Source organism: Suricata suricatta, chromosome 17 (assembly GCF_006229205.1).
Source record: "Suricata suricatta isolate VVHF042 chromosome 17, meerkat_22Aug2017_6uvM2_HiC, whole genome shotgun sequence".
NCBI lineage: Eukaryota > Metazoa > Chordata > Mammalia > Carnivora > Herpestidae > Suricata > Suricata suricatta.
Window position 1 is genome coordinate 2,746,902 of NC_043716.1, and position 11,793 is coordinate 2,758,694.

Consider the following 11,793-nt stretch of genomic DNA (forward strand, 5'->3'; position numbering starts at 1 on the left):
TGTTAAGTGCTGGTGTGATGGCACTCCTCGTGCGCGCCAGCGCAGAAAACCAGTCGGTGAAGGGACCCCCGCGGCTTCCCACTGGAGAACAGCATGGCGCACAGGGGTCTGGACGCCACTGGGGAAACCTTAGCAGCTCCGCTCCTCCGGACAGTCTTTTAACTTTTACGAGTTAAACACACACACACACACCCACCCCAACTACTATATAGACCCGCAGCTAGGTACAGGAGAGAGACCGGTAAGAGGCAGGATGTCCCCCCCCAATACTGCCTGCTGTAAAAATGAAGAGGGGCGCCGGGCTGGTTCAGTCTATGCAGAGAGCGACTCTTGATCTCAGGGCTGTGAGTTCCAGCCCCACACTGGGCTTCGAGCCACCTGGGGGTGTGGGGTTGGGGCAATCACTACCTTATCAATCTGGATTCCAGAATATTGTTAAATCTCAATTGTTAAAACAACTGATGCTCAAATGGAAAAACCCAGACAGTAAATCAAACCACAAGATAGGGGCAGCACCTGCCAAGCACCACATCATTTTATCATTTTAACAGTTTTTATTTCATGTCGTATGTAAGATTACTTTATTCCTGCATCTTCTCCAGTGTTTCTTCCTTGTATTTGCCCTTTTCCTTTCCTACTTGGCGAGATTTGGCTTTGCGTTCCAGGATCTTTTTGCGGTCTTTGTCCAGTTTTAGTCTAGTGATAACCACCTGCAGAAAAACAACACTTCTAAGCTTTAAACAGTTACCAGTTTCACAAGCTAACCAAGTCCTATGTATTTTTGTTTTTATTATAACCTCAGAATCCCGGAGTTGGCAGTGCAGCCCCCACCCATGCTTTAACCCACAAAAGCACAGTACAGACCTTGTTTCACCAGATCTGTTAAGCCTCCAGATTACAGTAACGTTTAGTTTTATGAAAGAAGGTGAAGTAAAGGGGAAAAGGTCTGCAAACACAGCGTATGACCGAAAAAATCTCCGCTGTCATGGAGCTTGCATTTTAGTGTGAGCGGAAAGAAAACAAATTAGGTGAATGTGATGTCAGACTCTGACCTCGAGAAAAGCAGGGCAGCACGGGGAGGCTAAGGAATGCTGGCGAACAGGGGCTAAGTCACAGGGTGGTCAAACCAAGCCCTGCTGGTAAGCTGAATTCAGACAGACCCTTGAAACCTTGAGCACATCATGGCGACAGAAGTCAAGAGTCCCGCACCGTGTGGCTCACTCCCAGGTGGCATTGTAAAACCAGAGAAAGGATGGCAGACAGGACAGATGTTAAGGGAACAAACGTACAGGTAGGAAAGCACTGTGATCTGTACACAAAACCACCAAATTTGCTGAGACTGGAACTCAGTTACTCCGATTCCTAAAGAGGACAGCTACGTACCATGACTGAGGTGCTCATTACCGCTACAGTGGCAATCATATTATTTATAAATATGAACTAATATCACCCACCCCTTGAATTTACACATTATATCAAATATACTTCATGTTTAAGGCAGATTTATTTTTGAGAGAGCATGTGCAAGCAGGGGAGGGCAGAGAGCATGTGAGCAAGAGAATCCCAAGGGGATGCCGAGTTGCCAGCTCAAACTCCCGAATCGTGATCAGGACCTGAGCCGAAATCAACAGGTGGACCCTTATCCAACTGCACCACCCAGGCGCCCAGTAGATTCCAATAAAATACAAAAAAAGAGAAACACCCCCCCCCCCAAAAAGGGGGGGGGGTATAGTGATCTGTTACCACCGACCCCACCTACTGGCCCAGCATGCCTGGAACAGAACCTGACCTCTGCCAGGCGGCCAGGTGATGCTAAGAGCAGATGCGCTGGGAGCAGCTCCGCGGTGGGAGCAGGTGGCAGACAAATCAGGACAAATCAGGAAGTGTGGAGCAGCTGGGAGGGGAACAAGTAAGGTCTTAAAAGGCCACCTGGGTGGCTGTCGGTTATGCGTCTGACTCCTGATTTAGGCTCAGGTCATGATCTCATGGTTTAGGAGTTCTAGCCCCACACTGGGTTCTGCAGACGCTGCAAAGTCTGCTTGGAATTCTCTCTCGAAATAAATAAACTTAAAAAAAAAAAAAGGCTACTCTGATGGGAACAGACGGGATTCTGCATAGAATGACAGTAGCTGACAAGAGGGGTATAAAATGACATTTTTGTCCTGAGCAATTGGGAGGACAGAGCTGCCCCACACGGCGATGGTGACAAACTGTGAGCACGACCACAAGTTCCCACACCTCAGTACTGAGGTTATCAGTCAGAATCACCTGCCCTTAGATGTGTGACGTCCCCAGACTGAACTAGAGAGACAATCACTGAGCCACAACGAAGGAAGTGGCATGTCCTTGGCTGTGCTACCTTGAGAAGACCAGAAATTTCTCATGGGATTCGTGACCTGGACAACAGGTGATCTACTGGAGGACCAAACGTAGGACTGATCAAGGTCAGGAAATGGTTACGTCCTTGCTCCGTTACATACTCAATGTGAGGACGTGTCAGGACGCCTGTAATCCACTGGGTAGGGAAGCGGGGGCAAAGAAAATGTGGGAAAATATTCATAGTGAATTCCAGCTGAAAGATATGCAGGCATTTTACCGCATCAGTCTTTCAACTTTCCTGTAATTTGAAAAATAAATTTATGGTAGCAAAACAAAATCTGTTTAAAAAAAAAAAAAAAACCCAACAACAACAGACCCAAAACTGGGAAGCCTGGGTGGCTCAGTGGGTCAAGCATCTGACTCTCGATTTTGACTCAGGTCATATCTCGCGCCACACTGGGCTCTTTCCTGCCAGTGCAGAGCCTGCTTGGGATTGTTCTTCCCTCTTTGCCCTTCCCTGGCTTGTGTGCTTTCTCTCTCTCAAAAAGGAATTTGAACAGAAACTGCCATATCAGAGAATTCACATCCAAGTCCCAACAGGTACGTGTTATCAGAAACAGGCTGGATTTTCTATCCTGGCGTAGACACTATCACCATCCCACAGATCTTAGCTTCTGCACCTCACTCTTCTCCCCCAATTTAAGCGTACGAATACTCTGCAAGGCTGTAAGCTTGCTACACTACCTACTCAACTTTAATACGCAAAAGCAAATAGGGTGTCAGCTCCATTTAATCTAAGAAGCACCCTGTTTCCTAGTGGTGCCTGGGCGGCTCCGTAGGTTAAGCATCTGACTCTTAATTTTGGCTCAGGTCTTGATCTCACAGTTCGTGAGCTGGAGTCCCACACTGGACTCCGTGTGGACCGTGTGGAGCCTGCTTGGGATTCTGTCTCTCCCTCTCTCTGCCCCTTCCCTCTTCACACTGTCTCTCAAAACACATTAACAAATGAAAATTACCCCATTTCTTGATTTTACATTTTGTTCACAGTCAGGCTGATCAGTTTACTAATCACTTCTGACCAAAAGGTCCACTACATATACACAGTGCCTGGCGAAAACAGCTTGATCCCATAGAAGTTTTCAGACTGATTTCAGGACTCCATGTGAATACAGCATCTGCTCTAAGACTGGTTTCTAGAACCTTGAACACCAGGAGATCCGGTTTCTCTGGGGTTGCTCTGCAAACACGTGCCGCCAGCCCTCACCGTCTGCTCGTCCCTCACGCACCCCCAGAACCACGCACCTTGCTGGGGTGGATGCCCACGTGGACGGTGGTGCCGTTCGCCTTCTCTCGCTGTACCCGTTCGATGTAGATGACATATTTCTTCCTGTAGACCTGGACTACTTTTCCAATTTGCTGACCTTTGTAGTGTCCCCGCACGACCTGAATGCATACGCACAGATATCAGAAATGTTAAGAGAATTAACCTTGCAAGTCAGGAAAACGAAATTAGGCTAAGTGCTCAGATCTGGAAGACCCCTCGGGTTTGAGAGACGGAATGATTACCGGAAACGTGCCAATAATTCTCTCTGGCTTTAATTTACCTGCAAATAAACCCCGCCCACCACCTACACCTCATGATGGATGGGGCATCCAGCAACTGACGGTCCTCAAGCAGCGGTGGGCTTGCTAGAACATTAAAAGCGAGCCCACCTCAGCTTTTTTCAGCCAGGTGAGGGAAGGAACTCTACTCCATTTCAAAGGAAGCGAGAGGCCACAAGATTAATTCACAACCTGCTCAGGTGTCCCAGCTGGTGCCAGAGTAGGCAGCAGCAAATACAAGTGGGGGAAAACCCCAATTCTCCCCCAAAGTTTAACAGCATCCCATCCGGGAGCCCGGCGATCCTGTTCACCAGGAAGCACCCCGAAGTGTTTCTGAAAGAAACCCAAAGCTTTCCAGACGCACGTTTCCTCGCGCGAAGATGATCTCATGGGCATTGCCCTCATCAGATAATCCTGGACAGGGGAGGTGCGTTAGAGACTGGCTGAACCTTGCAACCGACAGCCGCAGGTCCCAGCTCGGAAACACTCTCAGAGCCGTTCGCTTAAATAGATGTGACAATGGGCTATTCACCAGGAAATGAGCAAAACTAGAGAAGACTATGGTTCAGTTCCAGCTCCTGTACCTGGACCCTCAACTGCCCCTCCAACGACCAACCACGCCAAGAAAAGGAAAACCGAAAAGTAACACTCTGGTCCCGAACCACCTTCCCTGAAATTTCTGACGCTTGGGGCAACAACAGCCACTTTTTCTTGTTTGGGGTCTGCGGTCCTTGTGCAGTCCCGCTCACTGGGGAGCAAGGCCCCAGGTGCGCCCTTCTCAGGAGGGGAGCCTCTTCCACGCCAGGCGTGTGGGTATCTGCCCGGATGACACGGGCACACAGCGCGTACCTGTACTTCGTCGTCCTTCCGGATGGGCATGGACCGGACGTTGTACTTCTGCCGCAGCTCTTTGGAAAGAGGGGACGACATAATCTTCCTGCGAATGTGGGAAGGGGCGTTGAAGTGCCTTTTGCGGTTCTTGCTCCGGTCAGAGGTCACAAACGGATTGAACTTCATGGTGGCTGAATGGAGAGTGAAGAGAGGCGAAAACCCTTTAAACGCTCAAAATCTCATTCAGCGTCCCGACAAGTGACATTCTCAACAATTTCACGTTGAAGGTCCAGAAAGACCACAGAACTGTCATACTTTCTATGTTCCTTTACAGGGCAAATAATTTTCTTTTAACGTTTATTCATTTTTGAGGGGCAGAGTGACAGGGAGACACCGGACCTTAAGCAGGCTCCAGGCTCTGTGCTGTCAGCACCATGAACCGTAAGATCATAACCTGAGCTGAAGTCGGAAGCTTAACGTACCGAGCCACCCAGGCGCCCCCGACATTTTCCATTAGTAACACTTGCTTTAGTTAAGCTTTTGGTTCACAGCGTCCATGCGCCTGAAATACTAAGGAACTTGAGACAGGACTTGTATCTCTGACGAAGGCAAAGCGGACCGACAATCCAATATTCAATTAAAACACCACGCTTCACAAAGACCAGCCAAGGCCAATATCCTACGAACTTGAACGTGAACACATTGAGCCCCGTCCTCCCCAAACCTGGGAAATGCTGCACATCTCCGGTCTAAAAAAGCCTTTTAATGAGCGAGCGCGGCTTGCACGTTCCCTGGCTTTGCTAAAGTTATTTCGAGGCTCTTTAAGAAACTACACTGACTAGACTTGATCAATCTGCGCAGAACCCCTCCTCTCGGGTCCGATTCCGAGTTCCCAAACCCCTCTCTTTCCTTCCCCAGCCGGCAGCCCCTGGAGTGAGGGGGAAGACAGGCTGGGGACCATCCTAGTTCCTCTCCCTCGGTGCTTCTCGTTCACCAGGAGAGCATCGGGCCCCCAGGGCCAAAAGACAGCGTGCCCGCGAAGCGATGGCCGCGGATTCTTCGCGCTCGGCCGGAGAAATCTCACCCGCTCCGCAGACCCAGTGATGGCCGAAAAAGGGAAGAGAGCTCCACGCCACTTCCGGTTCCGTATGTTTGCGAGAGATCTCGCGAGACCAGTCGTCTCTTGGCGCGAGAGAGGCACTGGGTTTGAAAGAGAAGAGAAAACTGGAAAAGAAATTGGTGACTAGTGTCCCCCAGCGGCTAGGAGGGGAGCTGCGGGGACCTGCGAAACTGCCCTCTCCCGGGCCTGGGGCTTCCCGGGGGAGGTCTGGGTTCCGCGTCTGGGTTCCGCAGCAGCTGCGTTCCCTGGAAAGGGTCGTTCCTGGGCGGGGGGCGGGGATTGCTCAGGGTGTGACTGTCCCAGAGCGTGGTAAGGGAGCGGGTCCCCATTAGCCTGGTGGCCGCTGGCGACCTCGGTTCCGTGGACACCGCCGACCCCTCCGGGTGGTGCGGCATGTCGAGCGCGCCGGTCCTTTTACAAGCTCCAGCCGGCCGGTGCTGCCACCTCGCCCCGCGGCGTGTGCTGCCGGCACCGTGAGGCCCGCACGAGACTGGGTTCCGACCCGCCACGGGCCTTGCCAGGACTGGGACCGGCGATCCGCCCCTCCCGGCGCAAGGAGATTGAACCTGAGTTTCTAGCGAGCTAGAAGGTAATGTCAGAGGGTGCCGGTCCGACACCAAGCTTTCAAGGAGGCCTTTGCAAGCGGAGCGCTGTGCTCCTTTCTGAATTGACTGCCTGCTGTCATTGGGTTCAGGGTCTGATGGGAGCAGGGCGAGGAGGTGGGCTCCCCTGCAAACGGATTCTGGGGCGGGCTGCAGTTGGGGGAGGGGCGGGGATGGGGGTGAGCTCCCAACGGGTGCCCTGCCTCCGCATCCCCAGTAGGGGATCGGTTTCTGTTGAATGAATAATGCATTGTCAATGAATGAATGATGCCATGTCCTACGGACGAAGACAAGCATTTCATGATTAATTCCTAAGACATAATGAGCTTGCGTGAGCTTGTGAAGTACAGGAAATGCTCTTCTACTTCCTTCTTCGCTGTTAACTCTAAGCCACCAAATAGCCTTGTGATGCTGGCACAGTATTACTGTTCCCATTATACAGACGGGGACGTGGAGCCACAGAGAAGTGGGAGGAGCTTGTACACGTTTTGTGGAACCCGTCGGTTATAGATGGCCCGCGTAGGTGCTCCCGAGTCCCTTCCTTATATGGTCCCAATTTCTAAGACTCCATTTGGTTGAATCAAAGATCGAGAAACTATGACCCTGAGGGGCCAGGGTAGAATCAGTAAAGAACCTGTGTTTTCGTGATTTTAAAGAAGTTGTGCTTAAAATAGGCAGTAAAGTAAACAGCCCTAGATTTTATTCCTAACTGAAAAATCGAATAGAGTATCTCTGCTACAATTCTCTTCTCTTCTCTTCTGTTTTCTTTTCTTTCTTTCTTTTTTCTTTTTTAATAAACTCTACATCACCTGGAGCTCACGACCGCAGATCAAGGGGCACACAATCTACTAAGTCATCGGGAGCCCCAAGAATTCTTTTCAACAGATGTTTATGGATCATCGTTTGCAAGCCATCCTAAATGGGACGTTGAAGCTACAGAACGAAACTGGTCAAGCCTCCGGCCTGCAGGAAACTCACTGTCTTAGAGGAGAGAGAAACAGCGAAACCTGCGATCACGGGCCCCCAGGAAAAGCGCTGCTTGAACCCGCCACCCTTTCTGTTCTTCAGCAGTCGGACAGAGCGCTGGGGTCAGGGAAGTCTTATGGGGTGAGATCACCCTTGGCTGAGTTTTGAAAGATGTTCAAATTAGCTCCACGAAGCAGTGGGAATGGCTGGAAGGGAGGCTTGGAGGTGTGAGGCCACAGGCCAGGTCCCTGTGGTTGCAGTGTGGACACCTCCAGAGAAAAGCCCAGGGGGCTCCGGGGCTGAGCTCAACTGGATTTGGTCGCTGAAAGTTACAGGGAGCCACTGAAGGCTCCTGCCTTCCTACCTTGCTTTCCTGTCTGGGCTTCACGAACTCACCCTCTTTCCCTTCAGGTCTCGTCCAGCCTCTTCCTCTGGTCCCACAAAGCCCTCTTCTGTTTCCTTTCCTCCCCTTCCATCACTACTGCTGACACCCTTCCCTCCAAGTCCTCCTTATCTCCCCCTGCCCTGTGCGACACTTGAACCATCGAGATTAAACCCTCAGGCCACCATTTGGACAGTAACCACGTTATGCGGGGTGAAGAATGCCAGGGCACAGATTGTGTATGACCGGTCGTCTGGTTGAAGAGGCTGTTCATCTGCAGGGGTGTCTTGGCTCCACCCCGCACGATCCTCCGGGCATCTAGCCTGGCTGCGCCCTCTCTCTTCCTTATGTGCCTCCTACGTGATATGAAAAAGTTCCTTAAAAAATTTTTTTTACTGTTTATTTGATTTTGAGAGAGAGAGAGAGAGAGAGAGAGAGAGAGAGTGAGTGCAAGCAGGGGAGGGACAGAGAGAGAGAGAGAGAGACGCAGAATCTGAAGCAGGCTCCAGGCTCTGAGCTGTCCGCACTGAGCCTGATGTAGGGCTTGTACCCACAAACCGAGAAATCATGACCTGAGCCACGTCAGACACTTAACCAACTGAGCCACCCAGACATCCTGAAAAAGTTCCTTTTAAATGGACTCTTCTGGGTCCTTTCGAAGCCGGTCTTTGTGAAGTCCTAAGACAAATCAGCTATCCAGACTCCACACCTAAGCCTCTTGGACTAAACTTTTTTCTTCTTAGACACCAAACCATCCCATTGATTCCTTCCTTCCTTCCTTCCTGCTTGCCTGCCTTCGCTCATGCATCCTTCGAATATTTCCATCTCATTCTTTACCAAATCCTATGTCAGGCACTGAGAATCAAAGATGGATTAGACTGAGTGCCTGGGTGGCTCAGTTGTTAACCATCCGACTTGGGCTCAAGTCATGATCTCATAGTTTGTGGGTTCGAGCCCCATATGGGGTAAGCTCGAGCCCTGCTTTGGGTGAGCCCCAATTCGCTCTCTCTCCCTCTGCCCCTCGCTCACTTGTGAGCTTTCTTTCTCTTTCTCTCTCAAAAGAAAAAAAGAAGATCAGTAAGATCTAGCCTCCCCTGAAGGAGCACAGTGTCTGGAGGGAAGAAATGGCCATGTCAACAAATGCGTGCTAAAGTGTGCCCGGGAAGGTGCTGGGGTCTAACTGAGGCTGGACTGTTTGAGTAGGGGTTCTGCCGGTAGTCGAGGGTGGGGAAGAGTGTTCCAGAGGAGGGAACCACCCACGCAAAGCTCAGAGGCTTGCACCAACACCAGTGCTTGGAACCTGCTACTAGTTTGTGTTGAGAACAGGTTGTGGCATCCATTTGCACCAGGTAACGGGAGGATGAGGGGAAGGGCGGGGATGGGGCAAGGTTATTTTGGGCCGAGAAAGGACATCTGGGCTGATAAGGAAGTGAGAGGGAGAAGTGAGGCGAACCCCAGGGCTGAGTCACTAGGCTTCACCGAACATGGATGTCCTGGGAATGTATCTCAGGGCGGAGGGATCTGATGAGCGGCCCGGGCTCCTGGCAACCGCGGCCCGGGTTTTCGCTAGGAACAGATGGATCCTTAAGCTTGTTTGGCAGGGCCAGACTCTGCAAGTATATGTTAAAATTAAAAGGTGTTTTTTTCTTGCATTAGTCTTAAATTTTATTAATGCTTTCAAAGTGCCATTTAGAACAAGATATGTGCTTTAAAAAGCATTCTTTTTTAAAGTTTATTTATTTTGAGAGAGAGAGAGAGAGAGAGAGAGAGAACACAACTGGAGGAGGGGCAGAGAGAGAGAAAATCCCAAACAGGCAGGTTCTGCACGGTCAGCCCAGAGCCGGATGTGGGGCTCGATCCCATGAACCGTGAGATGATGATCTGAGCCAAGATCAAGAGCTGGAAGCCTAACTGACTGAGCCGCCCGGGTTCACCTAAGAGCATTCTCATACATACATGGACCAGTGAAGGGTTAAGTAATTTATCCCTAAAACACACACATCATTTTTATTCAGCTGTGTATAGGAAAGGGAAATAAGCTTTAAGTCTTTTTCTTTGGATTAAAGACATCTGGGGCACCTGGGTGGTTCAGTCAGTTGAGCATCTGACTTCGGCTCAGGTCATGATCTCATGGCTCGTGAGTTCGAGCCCCGCATCGGGCTCTGTGCGGACAGCTCGGAGCCTGGAGCCTGCTTCAGATTCTGTGTCTCTCTTTCTCTCTGCCCCTCCCCTGCTTGTGCTCCGTCTTTCTCAAAAATGAATAAACATTTAAAAAAAGACACTTGGAAATTATTATTCAGGAATGCCAAATGTTTTCCTGGAAGAAATGTGTTTTCCAAGAGGAGCTGCTGATATAATTATCGTGTTGATAAAGAAGTTGGAGAAACGTGTGTGCTGTGTGGCCCCCCAGAAGAGACCCAGTGGGCCTACAGGATAGATCAAATAGATGAAATCAGATAGCATGAATCAAAGGGTTGAGAAGGAAGAACGGTCAGCCTGAACCAGATCAGGTGACACATACGTATTCAAGGCACGTGACTAGGATGCACACAGGTGGCCACTTTGTATAGACTGCGTCGCTCTTGCATTTGGAAGATGGTCCAATGTAATAGAATTTCCACTTACTGCCGTTGATTGGTGAATCAATGCAATTAGATTAGGGCAATTAGATTTAGGTGGCCGTGTGTGTGTGTGTGTGTGTGTGTGTGTGTGTGTGTGTGTGTCTGTGTGTGTATGTGTGAGAGGCGTGGCCCTGGACAAGGGACATAGAGACGAGGAACAGTTCATGTGCAATCCCAGGCGTCCATTGGTCTGTCCATGTATTTATTTATCTAATGGTGTCTCCCTATAGTGCCCTGATCTAGGGGCGGTTACTCAAAGCCAAAGCGTCTTACTTGACGAGGCAAAGGGAGGGTAGAGAAACATGAAAACAAGCACAGTAAATGATCCGGCCCAGAGAAGTCCACAGGAACTAAGAAACACTGAGTCAAATATTAAGCTTTTTGCCTTCCTTCCTGGTGTGCTGCTTCAGCATAAGATGTCACACCTCTAACCAGACAAACCAGTCCCACTGAGGCAGTAGCTGACACGCTTGAGCCACAGGGCAGGTAGCCGGCAGCTCGCAAATGTTTTTGGGGCCTGAGCCTCACGGGCAATGGGTGTGTGCCCTGAACATATTGTTGGCATCTAATATAATTTTTAAGAAATATTTTATTTTATTAAAAAATTAACATTCTATTATTTATTTTTGAGGGAGAGAGAGACAGAGCATGAGTGGGAGAGGGACAGAGAGACGGAGACACAGAATCCAAAGCAGGCTCCAGGTTCCGAGCTGTCCGCACAGAGCCCGACGCGGGGCTCCATCTCACACTCAGGGGAAGTCAGACGCTCAGTCAACTCAGCCACCCAGGCGCCCCTCCCCCCCAAGACTTTATTTTTAAGTCATCTCTACAACCAATGTAGGGCTCAAACTCAACTCCGAGATCAAGAGTCCCGTGCCCAACTGACTGAGCCAGCCAGCTGCCCCTGGATTAACAGTTTTCAATTTAATTCTTGAATAAGTTGTACGTTTGCTTGGTTCAAAAAGTATCAAAGAGGGGAGCCTGGGGGCTCAGTTGGTTGAGCATCTGACTTCAGCTCAGGTCACCATCTCGTGTTCGTGGGTTCGAGCCCTACGTCGGGCTCTGTGCTGACAGCTCAGAGCCTGGAGCCTGCTTCCAATTCTGTGTCTTCCCTTCTCTCTGCCCCTCCCCACTCATGTTCTGTCTGTCTCAAAAATAAATAAAAACATTAAAAAAATTTAAAAACCCCAAAAAGTATCAAAGGGAAAGGGAAAAACCTCCCGTCCTGTTCTGCCATTTTCTCACCGCCTCCGCAGTTCATCACTGTTATTAGTTTTCTGATCCCAATTTCTTGATGCGTAAATAAGCAAACAGGAATGGGAATTCTTATTCCCCCAGGGTCCCCAGGCC

The 11,793-nt window shown here is 50.1% G+C and overlaps 1 protein-coding gene across 1 annotated transcript; it reads right to left on the bottom strand.

Moving 5' to 3' along the window:
• Positions 1 to 531: 531 nt before the first annotated feature.
• On the bottom strand, positions 532 to 4,943 carry RPL26 (ribosomal protein L26). Its single transcript, XM_029928740.1, has 3 exons — positions 4,771 to 4,943; positions 3,622 to 3,762; positions 532 to 710 (listed from the first exon to the last, which is right to left on the bottom strand). The coding sequence occupies exons 1-3, from the start codon at positions 4,936 to 4,938 to the stop codon at positions 582 to 584; spliced, it is 438 nt and encodes a 145-aa protein (XP_029784600.1). The 5' UTR covers positions 4,939 to 4,943; the 3' UTR covers positions 532 to 581.
• Positions 4,944 to 11,793: the final 6,850 nt, after the last annotated feature.

Excerpts from the sequence above, each read along its gene's own strand:
- RPL26 (XM_029928740.1), bottom strand. The coding sequence starts at position 4,938 with ATGAAGTTCAATCCGTTTGTGACCTCTGACCGGAGCAAGAACCGCAAA. Across the intron at positions 3,763-4,770 it reads GGAAGGACGACGAAGTACAG|GTCGTGCGGGGACACTACAA; the intron begins GTACGCGCTGTG and ends GTATGCATTCAG. Across the intron at positions 711-3,621 it reads TGGGCATCCACCCCAGCAAG|GTGGTTATCACTAGACTAAA; the intron begins GTGCGTGGTTCT and ends GTTTTTCTGCAG.